General features: G+C 34.5%; 2 protein-coding genes across 2 annotated transcripts in view; one reads left to right on the top strand and one right to left on the bottom strand.

Moving 5' to 3' along the window:
- LOC140057082 (enoyl-CoA delta isomerase 2-like) overlaps positions 1 to 17184 on the top strand; it is a 442575-nt gene that overhangs the window by 246962 nt on the left and 178429 nt on the right. The window lies entirely within an intron of this gene.
- The window catches only part of LOC140056248 (RNA cytosine C(5)-methyltransferase NSUN2-like), a 41581-nt gene that overhangs the window by 2157 nt on the left and 22240 nt on the right, over positions 1 to 17184 (bottom strand). Inside the window, exons 13-18 of the mRNA XM_072101552.1 lie at positions 15638 to 15782; positions 9867 to 9959; positions 8501 to 8636; positions 7896 to 7973; positions 962 to 1100; positions 202 to 241 (exon numbers count right to left, since the gene is read on the bottom strand). Of these exons, the coding sequence (XP_071957653.1) occupies positions 202 to 241; positions 962 to 1100; positions 7896 to 7973; positions 8501 to 8636; positions 9867 to 9959; positions 15638 to 15782 (631 nt within the window). The remainder of the gene's footprint in view (positions 1 to 201; positions 242 to 961; positions 1101 to 7895; positions 7974 to 8500; positions 8637 to 9866; positions 9960 to 15637; positions 15783 to 17184) is intronic.

Below are 17184 nucleotides of genomic sequence, written 5' to 3'. Positions count from 1 at the left end.
TGTTAATTAACTTTGATTGTTGATGCATGGTCTGCTGAAAATTCAAAGCTACAAAGTACACTATAAATTTATAAAAATTTTAACTTGACATCCACATATTTTAATATACATGCATTTTGCATTGCGTGGATAAGTTCAAATTTCAATCATTCAGATTAATAGTATACAATTATACTGTATAAAAAATGATGATCAACTCACAATTTCTTTGGATCATATACAAAGATGACACTTCCCTGTGCTGTTAAATCAAAAAGAAATAAATACAAACATTTATGGCATAATATAATTAATAATATAATACTCAACAATACCCTCTCTCCTTTGTAAACGAATCGAGTACAATATCAATGTCTCCAGAATGTTACTCTTTAAAACATGCTTTGTATGCAGAACAGTCTGGATGTGGAAGCAATAAACATTTTTAAAATACCAGCAATTACTACATATCATGCCAAGCATTCTATTTACTAACAGCCGCATTAATTTGCGGAATAAAATTTAAATTACAGTAAATAATAATACCAAGATCCTTATGACAGTAAACTCTTTCTAGAACATGGTTATTATTGTAATCATATTGAATAAAATTCTTTTTCTAATAGTAATAGACAAAACTTTACATAGAAAGATTTAAAGATTTAACTAAGTTTCCAGGTAGTCGTCTATCTGAAAAGCGATAACAGATCATCCTAAAGGGGAAGGGAATCATTAAAAAAAACCAACATTTTTAAACAATTTAAGATAACCAGCAAACAATAAACACAGAGACAAACGGTTAGAAGGAAGGTCATTAAAAGTGGTCAAAGGTGATAACAAGTGCTAACAGTATTTTCAACAAAATCGTGTAAAACAAAACAAAAATTCCCAAAAATGTTGAAACATAGGGAAAATTATTATAAAAATGTATGATCAATAGATATTTTTTGCCTGCTCCTGGTACATTATTTTAAGAACTTACCCAAAGCCTCAATGGCAGTCTTTGTATCTTTAAATAGTTTAGAACTAAATGGATTTTCTTCTGTCAGGAGAACACGTACATCATCTCGTGTGATATCTACTTTCCTACATGTCAGATATGGATATATGCAGTATATTCCCTAGGAAAATCAAAACAATAAGACAAAACTAAAAGCTCAAAGTTCTAATCTGGAACAATCATTTCATTTTTATAAGAAATTTCTCGACTGAGAGCGCAATTCGTTTACATCATGACTAAAAACGATCATTTTCGGCAATGTTTTAAACCCTATATTTCGAAAACTACAAGTCATATTTTCATAATTCTTTCTTTATTATAATATTAACGACCCCACCTCTCGTAAGTGACGACATCTTTTAAAGGACCCTCTACTAAGGGACTGCTTCTCATAATCGACCATCTCCCATCACAATGACATCTGGTAAGTGACCACTGTCTCTGTTAAGAGACCGCTTCTCATCATTGACAACTTCCGAGAGGGTCCATTATGATAAATGGTCGCTTAAAAGAGACGGTGGTCGTTCAATAGAGGTGGTCACTTACCAGAGGTCGTTGTGACGGGAGATAATCTATTATGAGAAGCAGTTCTTTAATAGAGAGAAAGAGGTTGTGGTCCCTTAAAAGAGGTGGTCACTTGCGAGAGATTTGGTCCTTAAGAGAAGTGGTTGCTTACAAGAGGTGGTCGATTATGAAAAGCGGTTCCTTATGACTAGAGGAGGTGATCACTTATGAGAGGTGGTCAATTATAAGAAGTAGTCCCTTAGAGTTTGTCAATTACCAGAGGTCGTTGTGACGGGAGATAGTCGATTACGAGAAGCGGTCCTTTAATAGAGAGAAAGAGGTCGTGGTCTCTTAAAAGAGGTGTTCATTTACGAGAGGTGTGGTCGTTAAGAGAGGTGGTCGCTTACGAGAGGTGGTCGATTATGAGAAGCGGTCCCTTACGAGAGGTGGTCGATTATGAGAAGCGGACCCTTAACAGAGATGATAGCTTATTACGATGTGTGGACGTTTTAGAAAGTTGGTTGCTTATGAGAGGTGGAAAGACTGATTGCATTTGCACATGAATAAGAAATTTTTTTTAAATATACAACATTTACTACATAAGCGGTGGATTGTTCTACATTTACGGTTGTTTTCGACATTAGCTGGCGTTTTCTACATTAGCGGTTGTAACAAATGCTAAAGATAAAAAATAAATATAATAAAATATTAAAAATAAAATAAACATTATGTCGGATGAGTATCACCCTCTCCACCATTATAGACCAGTCGTATTTGAGGTATAGGTGTCACTTTTTGCAGAATTTACTTCATCAATTTTTTCTGGGGTAATTTTGGCTGTAGAATACGAATATGACTGTTGATCGCGACGGGGAGGGGGGGCCTTTTCGAGATATGAAGGGTCAAAGGTCAAATAAGTGTCATTTTATGAAGAGGAAATCGTTTAGATATGTTAAATGCAACAGAATTGTGTTGTCTACTTGATATGGTCCAAATAAACATCATATCCAAAGTTTACCGAAATCGGACACCGGAAAGTGGGTTAATTAGCATAAATTCAAAATGGCCACCATTTACCATTTGAAGTTCCCGTATCTCCTGAACGGTTGGTTTTAGACCACCTAAGTGCATTACGAGTAAATATAAATGTGACATTAAACATCCAAATTAGCATATTTAAATTACCATATGACGTAACTATAACGTCATAAGGTAGTTGTGACGTCATATATTATGTTATAACTGCTTAAATGACATCCTATGCTAAAAAAAATGTAGAAACCGCAGGAAAATAATTTTCTAACATTTTCCTGTTGAAATGAACATGATAAGGTCAGACATCAAAAAGGTTAATTAGCATAAATTCAGAATAGCCGCTATATAAATGTGGTATTAAACTTTCCAATTAATATTTAAATTACCATATAACGTAGCTATGACATCATAAGATAGTAAAGTATGATGTCAAAAGAATGCGCAATTGGCATAAGAAAAAATATGTTTTAAATCTCATAAAATAGTAAAACATCCAGGTTAAGATCATCAACTGTGTATCCGCGTGGGCTCTATCCCCTCCCCTCGTCTGGGAGCCTATCGCCCCCTCCCCCCACCCACAATCTGGGAACACAGGTAATTTTTGTCGAGTCGGGGAATACAGTAAAAACCGCGAGTACGTCAGAGGGCTATTATGCATTCATTATTGCCAGCGATCCAACTATTAAAACTAACTATTAAAATAGGTACGCACTTGTCTGGCGGTATCCCTTTGTACGAATCGTTCAGCGTTGGGTCCAAACGCGTGATATCATATTCCATCCAGGGACCAAAATGTGTCGTAGTACTGTATTACTTTCCAGGCGAAGTTTACAGACGGTTACGTTGTGTACTGTGTATCGACGTATGCTACAGCAAAAACGAATTATGTTAATCTGATACGTTTGCAATTAGTTTAAAGTCGTTTAATTCTACCCTTACCTAAAAGCCATCCTAAATCTTGAGGGGCGAAGCGAATTTGGTTAAATGACACCCCTAGATGGCCGGAAATGGTACTCTCGCACATAACATTCATGATAAATAGCACCTCTAATTGGTCGGAAAAGACACTCTCATGCAGCATGCTACCAAGAGCAAAACGATCGTATCCGTACCTTTTTTTATCATTCACTTGCGTTCACGTTCAATGTGAACGTACGTACGTCTAGGGGAATCCCCGAAAAGAGCACACTTTGTGTGAAACGGCAAACTCAATGCTTATTTAGCTCTACCTATATTTATTTACAGCAATTTGAGGAAATTAAATATTAATCAATCTTCAATTAGTAACCCACACTCTAATAATAGTAACCCTCCCTTTAATAGTAATAGTGTAACCCAGTCAATAGTCAATCTATAATAATAACCCACTACCCTAATAGTAAAAGGAGATAATGCATCAGGGTTCGTACACCTGTGAGCTAGTAAAATTCCAGGACATTTCAAGGACATTCAATGTCAATATTTTAAAATTTCAAGGACATATACCTAAATATTAAGTTCAACAGATTAATAAAAAAAAAATGTTTAAGATTGAAGAATTTCGTAGTTACGATGTTTTTCAGAAATTCAAGTACTGTAGCCACTAAAAAACATACAGTACTGAAAACATAGGCGTGGAAAATCGAGTAACATGACACGTAACAGTAAAAGCCTTTGTGGAACCGCGCCAGACTTCCTCCTGTCGAGGGTAGTCACTAGCGGTATTGAACAAAGGCTGCCGTTTCAATAGTCATCGCACTGTCGACGATATTTGGTAATTTGATACTACTATAGGATGACGTTCTACAATTCGGAATCACGTTTAAATGCCGTTTCTGTATATCGTATGTTTTTTTAGAAGGTATAAATGAAAGAAATCAAACCATATTCAAATTCACTCTGAACTTTATTCAAAACGATCATACCCTTTACAAAAAGCCGTATACGAACATATACGATGTTTTGGTTATGTTTCGTATAGGACGTCCACTTCATATACGAAACGTACACGTCAATTCCGAAGTTCTTGTCCGCATAATCAGCATATACGAACCGTATACGACAGCGTATTTGATCATTTATAAACAAGTTCCTCCGTATACGATACGACCCGAACTGCTGCATCCTGATATACTAGAACGAACGCGAAAAGGGACTGTCCCACTTTTTGCAAACAGCACATGATGATAGTAAGTCAGGATGGAAAACCAATAGAATGAGAAACTCGTTTCTCCCTACTGCAATGAGGCAATTCAATGAAACTTGGGAACGTTTATCACTTTATGCTACCCTCTTCACACACCAATCTTGATTGTATTTTGTATTTTAAATTATGTATTTTATCTGTACTTTGAAGGATGTGTTTTATTTGTATTTTACAAAATTGTAACCTTTTTAACTCATTTTATATTTTCATGAAAAACTGAAAAACTTGGAACAAACAAAATAATTTCAAACCATGTACATATTTTACTGTGTTTGACCATGAATAAATAAATAAAGTGAAATGAATGGAATGAAATGTCTTACTGTACAGAACAATATTAGGGCATATTCCAGGTTAGGGGTGTTACTCCCTAAGGTTTGATGAGTGACTCACTCAATATGCAATCACTTTCAATTAAACATACAGTACTGACTACATATCATATACCAAGCCCACACATTTTACACGGGTGTGAAAAACGCGTGGCTCGCGTGTAATTAGGTACTAACAATACTGTCCATATTCACTCATGCATTACTGCATTGAGTAATTCAACTGCAGCGAACTGTATTTATAATTTGTTGATGTTTTGTTCATATATATTATTATCATCAAACAGACAATAACTGGAATTACAGTACAGGATAACAGCATTTTATATAACAAAATATAGGCCTATTTGAAATAAAAAATCGATTTATTTATCATAGTGCAATCATGGAGGTAAAAACCTCCATGAATCATGATGCAATCTGTGATTGAAAATACTAGGCCTAGTTAGTAGGCCTACTACCGGGATCGGAGTACAGTACTACTATTCTAGGCCTAGTTTGCTTTCAGGGTTTGTTTATATATATTTTTAAGTCATATTTATTAAGTATTTGAGAAAACTCATTAAAAAAAACAAGGTAGAAAAGACCCAACAATATCTTTCAAAACACGATCGTTGCTGGTGGCCGAATGACGTACTTTCTGTACGCACCACGTTGTAGAGTTCATCCATTGAGTACACCAAAGAATATATATCACAAGAATGAGTAATCCGCGACTTTCCCTGTTACAGTAATATTGTCCATGTGGTAGGGCGCCGCCATAAGTGTGGATGTATCTGGGATGTATACAACTTTTTGTGAAGGTTTCACTAATCAAATGCTGGACCACCGGAGTATTTTCCGATGATAAAAATGTTATCAACTACATGCCAACATCATGTTAAATACTATTTGAATATTTAATTGTTCGTTTTATGCAATTTATTTAGTAAAAACTGCCGTATAAACAGTTTGATTTATCAACCGGGCGCTACAATAGCGTGACCGGGCATGTTGGTGTTTACGCGTTTTCACGAAGGATAGTTTAATAATATTCCTATATTTAACTTGTTTCTGGTAAAACAAATAAATGTTAATGACATTTAACATTTTCTCCTATTAATAACATGTGTTTTATACTAATTTATATCATAAAAACAATACTTAATTTACCGGGCGTACAGTAGTACACGGCAATGGTAAAGAATAGGCCGTGCTGAGTAATATTCGTTGATTTTTGGTGTTGCTGTGTTAGGCCTTTTTTGTGAACTAACTTAGCTTGTTAGTAAATAATTGTCTGTAAAAGTGAATAAACACTAGTTTGTTAATAACTATGTATTATAAAATAGTTTACAATTGCAAAAACTATCATCATAATTCTATTTAATGTGACATGTATCATGTCTATTAAATCAAGTCTTATTTAGTATGTATACATCCGCCCTTATGAGGGCGGGCATCACTCACTGGAGCTCTCTGTTACAAATTTCTCATGCAAAAATCGCGGAATACTCATTCTTGTGATATATATTCTTTGAGTACACACAGTAATTGCTAGGCCAAATAATAACATAAAGGTTTTACCATTCCCCGTCGGGGAGGAAAACATTTATATAGTATTACAACGCCAGTATTGACATGCATGTATTTAGCGCGGTAACTAATGTACACCCCCGTTACGGACTGGACCATTAATCGCTCCACGAAACCACGTTGGAGCGATTCTCCTCCGCACACAGCCAGAGCGAGAGAGAAGCGAGGTCGAATAAATACTGTACAAGTTTTTACCATTTCCCGTCCAGGGGAAATCAGTTCTCTTATAATTACAGCCCCGATACCGTGCGCATATGTTTACGTTGATATTATTTAATTGCACACCTCATTTTGGACTGTACCATTTTCGGAACCTTGTTTTGTTTTCATTATAAACATGGGCTGATGTCAGACAAATATCTGCTTTAAACGTCAATTTAGCAACTTATTAAGTCGTTTCATAAGCAGAGAATGTATAAAGCAAGTATACAATGCAGACATGTTAGATAGAAATATACTAAAAGACATGTAATAAACGTGTTAGAAGAACGTAATAATTGTACTTTCTACACCGAGCGGCGGAAAACCCATTCACAGTCACAGTTATTTGAGCGAATACTGTACTTGGCCTAAAACACTAGCGCTGTATTTTAATTTAAATATTTGGCTTACGGTTACGAAAATACAAGGAAACATCATTTTATAATTTTACTATTATTAGGCTATTTATTGAGCTATTAAAGATCGCTAAATATGTTTTTTTTTGTGGGGGGGCTTAGGTACAGTAGCTCTCTATTCTAGCCTCCCTGTTGTACACGGTCACCTTGTACACTTCTCACTGTACGCCTCACATTATATAAAATAATACGACGTGAACTCTAAACAAAACCCCGATGAAAAACAATTTACATGAATCAATTCTATAAACTTTCTTATTTATTGTTTGCCTAAACAATAGAGAAAAAATAAACTTTGTTACATACAGTAACGGGCGGGTTCAGATTACCTAAATATGATGGTAGAGGCCTAAACAATAGAAACAAAACAAACTGATACCCACGTGTGTGTTGTCGCGGGCGTCGTACCGGGAGTTCCATATTTTACCAGTAAAAAGTTACAAAGTGATGACGTCATGGTCCACACGGCAAATACAGGCACGCGGCAATTACACATATTTTACACGCGCGACAAACGCGGGTTATGGTACATGATTTGTAGTCAGTACTGTACTTAAACAAAATATAAGCTGAGAAAGTCTGAGTGGAGGTTCACTTTAAGTTAGAATTTCTCATTCTCCCATATATGGAAATTAGATTTTTATTATATTATATAATATTGAAAAACTTACATCTTGAGCTAATCTGAAGTCACATTCCACTCCTTTGGCATCACTTCTTGACCACACTTTAACACCACAATTAATAACCTTATTATTTAAATACAAAATAAAAAGAACACTTCAAAAGCCATTTCAAATAGTGCAACATTTGGTCATGTCCGATCTGTAATAAGTTCCCATAAGGATAATTGTTATATGTGCTTTAAAGATGTTCTAATCATTGATTGTGTATGAATTTTTGTTCAAAATATAAGAACAGAAAAATACAGATTTGGGTCATTCCATCTCAGTTCACAAAGACAAAAATGCATTTTTAAATTTAAATTAATAATTTTTAGCCAGTTGAGCCAGAAATTTAAATGCATCGGACTAGCGGTTTTGTCCAAAAGATGGTGAGGCCCCACATTTCAAATAGCTATGTTTCTGGAAATAAAGTTCCAATTTTAAAAAACAAAGAAAATTATTACAAAATATATAGCTCCAAGTGTCAACTACAACATATAAACAAATTGGAGGGGTTTTCTTTTTTATTTTAAACTTTTTAATCTTTCTTTATAAAAATACCTTGGTTTTAAAATCGGACCTGTAGTTTTCCCAAGATAAAAGTTATTCACCTTTAATTTTCCCTCACACAATTTCACTATCTGACAAACAGCAGAATTAACCATGTACAAATTTCTTTTCTTGCCTACGTAACAGCGTGTAAACATCTGATTCAGAGGAAATTCATCGATGACGCCATAAAAAGACCTATTCGATACAAAAAGGAGATATAATAAATATGTATTGTCCCCAAAAACATGAAATATTAAAATTAATAAAATCGGACTTTGAATAGGCTATTTTGATTAAAGTTATAACAAAAATAATTATATTTTCACTTATAAAAGACAAATTTAACAAATGATTTTTATCATTGGGAACATTTAAAATATCTTTATGGAAATTCTATTTATGCAGCATACTGATTAATATTTCAAGAATATCAACATTTTAAAAATAATTTTTCTACACTATATAACAATTGATTATATCTCTGTGCATCTAAATGATTTTGAATAAATTTGGGCATGTAATAGCGAAATGAACCATAATTTTTAATCATGATGGACACTTTTCGATGATGAACTGTAACAGATTTATGCTGTATAGATGAAATTAAGAGACCCACATTTTTCAGACATTGAAAATTAAAATATTTGTAACACATCCAAAAGATAATCTGATAGATTAGGGAGTAAATGGGGTAAGGATGAGCAAGATGCATTCTATGTGATCTAGTACAAAAAAAGAAAAAAATTTCAATTTCTAAATTTCAAGGTTGGTAGTTTTAATTAGTTGCAACAGTAACCATGATAATTTTATAGAGATATGTACATTATTATGATTTACAACTGCATATTTTAAACTTTTGTATAAGCAATGCACATTTATAATGTAAAACAGTTTGTGAAAAACACCTCTATTCGGGGCATATCATTTAACCTAAATTCGTTTCAATCATCAATAAATAATTACCTAACTTAATTAGTAGGCCTAATGGTTTTATTGCTGGTACAATTTAATATGGAAAATATGAACCCACCTTCTAAACCATTGAAAAAAGGTTACGCATGATTTACTGAAATTTGTCGATACGAATCTGAATAAAACTTTACGTCTTATAAAAACATACATCGCATTACATTAATGTATATGTACACTCTTGGAATGGCCCAGATGGTTCTTGAATACAGGAACTATGACATAAATAACCGAAGGAATACAAACATGATGTAATAGCCAAATATAATTGTCACCATGAGCATTTTTAAATGAAAAATAAACCTAATGAGTTTGAGCTGGTTTATCGCAAAATTTACACCACACGCAACAAAATTACATGTGTAAATTGTAAAGCAGGCTCTTAGTGTCAAGAGAGGTTTATCATATATTTCTTAATTTTCACTACTTCTATTATATAAACAAACACATACTTACTGAATTGAAGGCCAAATTTCAACATCATCTTTAAAGAATACAAATGGATCTTCTTTATACACATTTTGATATTTCATTTTCTTACATTTCGGTCTGAAAAAAAAATTTAATTACTATTATCATTATGTAGAATAATACACGTGACCTAAAAACAAAAAAGAAATAGGAAGCCTATCTTAAAATTGAGAACCTGAAAGTCTGCACAATGCTAAATTGTTATTCTGTCATGTACAAGACAAAAACAACACCAGTAGACAGAAAGACATGTTATCTATATTAGAAGTGAGAAAGTTTGTACGTTTGTGTTTGTTTGTTCGTTATACAAATTGTTGTTACTGCGTAACCATACATATGAGGTATCAAAATGATTGTAATTGTACCGGGAAGGTTTTAAACTACATTTCAAAAAGTCTGTGGATTTGGTGGGAGAGGGGGTGGGGAGATAGGATGTGGGAGTTTGGGTTGAGTGGATAGTGGGGATTTTGATGAGTATAGGGAGATACTAGCATCTGGGGTTATGCACTGAGAAGGCTTTAAACTAATTTTGAAACCCGGTCTGGGGCGGATATAATTGCTAGTCCATAATAAACTAAGAATATATGCAATAAAAATTACTAGTGGACTCTGGCAAATTGAGAGAAAAAGAATATATATTTATTAGATATAAGTTAACAGCACAGAATAAATTTTAAAACCACCCGGTGATATATTGAAAAATAATAATTAATTTGAAACCATAAAGATGAGGAAATCTGTAAGAACAAGAAAAAGTCGATCATTTTTGCATTTTATTTCTAGAACATTGAAACATGTAAAGATATCGACCGTAGATGACAATGATGTAACTGTTAGTGTAAACGGTACTATAGACGGTAGTGTGACGCTACTAATAGACGGTTGTGTGACGGTACTATGACGGTACTATAGACGGTTGTGTGACGGTCGTATGATGGTCAGTGTACAGTGACATTTTTCACATATTTTACGTATCTCCTTCAAAACCACTGAACAGTACGTGCTCACATTTGGCACACTGATGTTTATTGATGGGCCGCAAACAATAGGCTGAGTCACTTTCTTGAATTTTAAGGATAAACACTGGCTCAGTGATATCAATGCTTAGTACGTTTGAATTCAATCCGCGACATATCTAATAATTAAGTATCAGCGGTTAAAGCTAAAAATAAAAAATAGACCGCAATGTAATTACAAAACTAGCAAAAAAGATACGAAACCTCACACAAAAAAAAATTCCAAATATAAAAAAAACCATGAAAAAAAAAATGTAAATGAACAAAAAAACACAAAAAACACACAAATAAAACGAATCCAAATGTGTGTTAGGTGAGGGGGAGGGGGTTGGGGTCGATTTAGGGAATCATATGGTAAAAAGGTATTTGTACACATTGTTATATTTAACAAAATAAAGTTTTTAAAAACTCTATCAATTACTTTCAATTTCAGTTTTTCATACCAATTTCATTTACAACAACCGCTTGCAGTCACTCGCTTAAATGCACACCTGTCCAGCCGCAAATATTTTGCACTGCTTGTGATCGCATGATCTGATTGGCTCCATATACTGCCCGCGATTTTTAAACGCCACCTGTCCGGCCGCAAATATTCTCCACTGCGCATGGTCACATGATTTGATAGACTCCATATATACTGCTCGCGATTTTTAAAATCTATTCATTATTTAACCGTCACATGGTGATTAAAATGTATTGCTAATTGGCGCTGAACTGCATTTAGGCATTAATACACACCTACAGTCTGAGTAGAGTTATATTGTGATAAAACGAAGAAGATCAATGGCAATTTTGTATATACAGTTTTATGACTACAAATAGGTATAGTATTGTGCAAATTTTAACCACGATAAACAGGTGTAAAATTAATTTTGGTCTAAATAGATGTTCACAAATAAATCTTTTATAATTATGATTTATTGAAATTTTTGTCTTTTTTAAAACAGATCTACAAAAACTCCATTTTATTTGTTTTGCAAAACCTTTAAAAAACTTTTAATATTTAGACAGTATTTTTGAGGTATAGTAAATTTTAAAAATCAAATATATTACGCTGCACGCGTGAACACACTTTGATGGACTCACAATTATACTTGGTTGTTACATACGCTTTAGTTGATTACAGTTAAGTCTCATATATAATTTATTTAAATTCTACCAAACTGCATTTGTTTAATAATATATTAAAAATATAAATAAAATAGTTTTGCGCTGCACGTGAACACATGATCTGAAGGACTGCAATTAAAATGTGAATTATTTGTCTTTAGAAATTCGGCAATTAAGATTAGACCCTACCGTATCTGGTTCATGACCGTGCTTATTTATATAATATACACATATCATTTTTCAGATGTCATCTAATAAAAAACCTGCCCATTGTCAGGCTACACACATCGTTACGAAACTACAGCAACTTCGGCACATGGCCAGAAGAGAACTTGCATAGTAAGTGAAAATTGTACCGGCAACAACATGCACAGCTACAAAGTTTTCAACGACTTTAGAGAAAATGTCGCCAACGAACTGTCACTTTAAAAAACAACTCACGGATGACTACAAAAATTCTAAAAAGAGTATCTGAAACCTCATGTATGCATACTACACCCACCAAGTATATTAAAACGGCGAATATACCAACCAAAGTAATATGGTAAACTTTCTACCTGTATATTAACTTCATTTGCCACCAGACGGCCAACTCAAATTAGTTCATACTCCAAAGAAAACTAAGCAGGATAGTGGCATCATGTCTAAACGTCACCAGTTCTAGAACTCCCTCGCAACAAAGTGCCAATCTAAAACGGATACATATAGCCAATACAGAAACTGAAGAACAATGTACCAGCAGATTGACACATCGTGCAACACACATTGCCTGTTATCATCAGTTGCATACTTCACACATAGATCAGTTCATTGCCCGACAATTCCCATCGAACGTCGACCCTTTTTCCATTGGAAAAGTAACTACAAAATGTCCATTCTGCAATACACTTCAGTTCCAAAAAGAAAACCACAATTGTTGCCACAAAGGCAAAGTTAAATTACCACCAGTGAACCCATACCCACTCAAACTTAAAAAACCTATACAACAGACCCACCACTCGACACTTTAAAGCCAATATCCGCAACCAGCATTGTAACACCAACATGCTGTGGGCCATATGCATTCAGACTTCATGGTCAAGTGTACCACAGGTCTGGCTCACTTCATTATGCCGTCCTATAGCCAACTGTACACTTTAGAATCAAGCCAAGCTCTTCAAGCCAGGATGCAACAACCTGCCAATCAAGAATGCCTTCCTGATGTCATGTCACTTCAAAATGTCTTTAAGACAAACATACGCAAGAAGTCGAAGCCCAACAATGTCGTATATCACATCAAAATGGAACACCACCTCCTGTTGTTACCATGTACATATTAAAAGGTGGTGAACAACGCTGATATAATGATTCAACACAAGATGAAATAGCGGTTATCTTTGCATCACCAAACGGTGCACCTTCACATAACCGAGACATTGTTTTTTCCATCCTAAAAACCAACCCGACCAACATATCTCTTAAATGTCGTCAAACATTGACCCCATGGTTTACCCCATATTGTATCCGTTTGGAGTGAGTGAGTGAGTGGCCGAGTGGTTAAGACAGTGGAACCGTTGGGATATCAGTCTTTGACTGAAGAGGTCACCCAGTATAAAAATGAACTACGGTAACTAACAAAAAGACAAATAACAATTGGGTTGGCAACATGACATGCAACATGATAAACATCATAGATCAGAAAAAAGACACAAAATTACATCATGCATTCAATATTATGCCCTTCGCCTGTCAATTCGACAATCATTCTCTCCAATTTTCTACGCTGGAAAGCTTTTCCAACAATATATAGTTGATGCATACGTACGCATAGAAGCCAGCAGATTGCATTATATACAAACAGAAAAGAAAGATTTGCGTGTTGAACTGTATGAAGGAAGGACCACATAAATAATCAGGCTGAAATACAAAATATACAACCCGGCAAAATCATTTTGCGACCATCTTCTTTTAAAGCATCACCACGCACCATGCCAAAAAATTATCAAGAAAATTTGGAAAACCAGACATATTTCTTACTTTTTCCAGAGGCCAACAAGCACAAGATCAACCAGATATTGTGGCCTGAGTGTTCCAACAGCACCTACATGAACTTATGACAGACATCATGAAAAACCATGTACTTGGAAAACCTGTTGCCCATCCATGTCATAGAGTTTCAAAAGCGAGGTCTACTACATTTTCATCATTGTGATCATTTTAGTAAATTTAAAGGAATACTACTGCACATAGACAATGTTTAGGATAGTAAAAAACAATCCCAAAACCACCACTACAATAGCGGCGGAATTTTCATGCTTAGTTATGAGCGTTTTCGGGCAGAGCTATTAGGAAACGGAATAGACACGTCCAGACGGTCGACTCACAGACGGATCGAATATATGTAATCAGGTGATAAGGATAAAAATATATAAAACTGTAGAAAATATTAACAAAACGCAACCTTTTTCATTAAGAACAATCTCAACGCTCAAATACTTCGTTAATTAATTACTTAACGGAAAGGTAAATCAAGGAAAAAGTCCAACTGTAAAAGTCCAAATCGAATACGGGAATCATTGCTACCTCCCTGGTCAGAGTGGGTCTTACATAGGCCTACATACGATCAATACTTTGGTTACTGTAACAACACAATATTTCACTTCATCCAATCGGTATGTATGCCGAGAACTCAATTATAAACAATATTGGAAGGGGATACACTTGGCTATTGGGCCCAATGTTAAGACTATTGGGCCCAATGTTAAGACTATTCGGCCCAATGTTAAGACTATTGGGCCCAATGTTAAGACTATTGGGCCCAATGTTAAGACTATTGGGCCCAATGTTAAGACTATTGGGCCCAATGTTAAGACTATTGGGCCCAATGTTAAGACTATTGGGCCCAATGTTAAGACTATTGGGCCCAATGTTAAGACTATTGGGCCCAATGTTAAGACTATTGGGCCCAATGTTAAGACTATCTGGCCCAATGTTAAGACTATTGGGCCCAATGTTAAGACTATTGGGCCCAATGTTAAGACTATCGGGCCTAACGATTGAGACTATCGGGATCAACGCCTCAGACAATCGGGCCAAACATATAAGACGATAGGGCCCATAAAAAAATGAGCTTGATCATCTCTATGATGGCCCCGATCGTCTGTTTACCCCTTAAGCTAGCTAAAAAGAGTAGCTGGCAGCCTCCTACTGGTCTGATTTTAAAAACCGACCCCACACAACACCACCGATATTCTCAAGCTCCCTAGGAGGAAGAAAAAGCATGCGAGAGAGATGCCTTTCATCATCCTCTTATTAAGCTGTGTTTCTTGGCATGTGTCCAACAAATAGGCACGGTTACGTACAGTATAGGGATTTCTGTCGGCATACTTAGTACGATCAACACAGCGTTGCTACTATAATTAGAAGTATAGCTAGTTCACCGGTGCCTCTTTCATTGTTGAAAAATTCTATTTATATTCGCCGTTGTGGAAAATTTCTATTCATGTACTTTTTGTCTGGAAAAATTAAGGAGTGGTATATTTTGCTCTCCTCAGATCGTTTTTAGGAGCGCAGAGGAGTGTCAGCGCGATCCCTTTTAGGTCTGATTCATGCTGCATCCTAATAAAAAAAAATGTATTCTTCATTACTTACACCATTTCAGCTTCAGAATGATCATCAACTTCTCTTTTTTTATCTGGAATATCAGTCTTGTCTCTACCACAATCAGTTTCCATTTTTTTTATTTGTGAGGCCTCAGATTTATTGTCTGCATCTTCTGCTTGTGAATGTGTTTCTTCTAAGATAAATAAGAGCATTTGTAAAATGGAGAAGCTGCATTTGAAATACGTTCGAGTTTTCTTAAATAAGGGTAAATACCTGACTGAACAGTAAGGCTGGTAAAAAATAGAGAATTTACCTAAAAAAAAAATCAGTGTAGACCATTTTCAGGCGATAATAAATTCTCCTGTTTTAGTATTTATTTATATTATTATTTACTCTTCTGTATATATTAATCCCTGTAACAGACTATACCATTTTTCAGAACGTTAATTTTAAGCCTAGCCTTGACATAAGATGAACTGTCGGACAATTTAATTCATAGGTATTGTAATATATCGTAGATTATCTGATTTAAAAGTCAATTTAAAAACTTTGCTGATGGTTTAAATACATGGAGGAGTTATCAAGCAAGTATACAATGTAACTATCAAGTTGTGGTGTATACAGAAGTACTTCAATAAGCTTGTTTACTAACATACAGTAGCTGTACAGCGGCCAAAACTGTAATTGATTGTGTAGTATTGTGCTGCAATAGCAATGTGCAACACATTTGACCAAAAGTAAACAAGGCAGAACAGATAGGCTGTGGATGGCCTAACTTTTAATTACCCTAGTTTGCTTATAATGAAAGGTAGCGTAATTAAGGCAATATAAATAATATTTGCCCATACTAATTTAAGATCACCATTAGCCACCAGGCTGATTTAACCATTACAGCGAAAAAAAATCATTTGATATCCATTGAATTGTGTATGTATCATATGTATGATTTATTATGAAATTAAGAGAAAACAAGTTGATTACGTCATCATTAATTGCATATTAAATAAAACAATTTTAATTTCGACAATCGAACAAACTATGACATTTTCTTGGACTAAAATAAGAAACTAATGTTTAAAGATGTTGTCATAGTAAAAAATAAAAAATTATGATTCATTGCAGTATGTAATAATCTGCACCAAAGTGATTACTGCATAGTAAATACACGGAGGAATCTTTCTACAACTTTTAATCAGTTATGTATGGCTTGGTGGTATGTGCTCACGTCCATAGCATTCAAGGTACCGAGATCGAGTCTCACCTTGGGAAATGAAACAAAACAAGATTTTATTTTTTATATTTGGATTGTTTGTTCAATTTTATTTCTTAGTGTATAGATTATACGCATGATTTTATAATAAAATCTAGAGAAAAAGTAACTTTAATGTCTTTAATTATTATGTAACAAGGGTGGTTTATGACATACGCAGAGGGATCTTTGATTGGATTTTAATATCGGTTATTGTATTTGGGTTAGCAAGATCCTATCCTTCATAATCAAAAATAATTTAAAATTCTGACAAAATCAATCAATCAATATCTTTAAATTCGTCATAGTGACGACTTAAATCTAGTTATTAATTGAAATGTCCTTT

The sequence above is a fragment of the Antedon mediterranea genome, chromosome 8, assembly GCF_964355755.1.
Source record: "Antedon mediterranea chromosome 8, ecAntMedi1.1, whole genome shotgun sequence".
Classification (NCBI taxonomy): domain Eukaryota; kingdom Metazoa; phylum Echinodermata; class Crinoidea; order Comatulida; family Antedonidae; genus Antedon; species Antedon mediterranea.
Note: the sequence above shows the minus strand (reverse complement) of the source record. Positions and strands in the feature narration are given on the sequence as shown.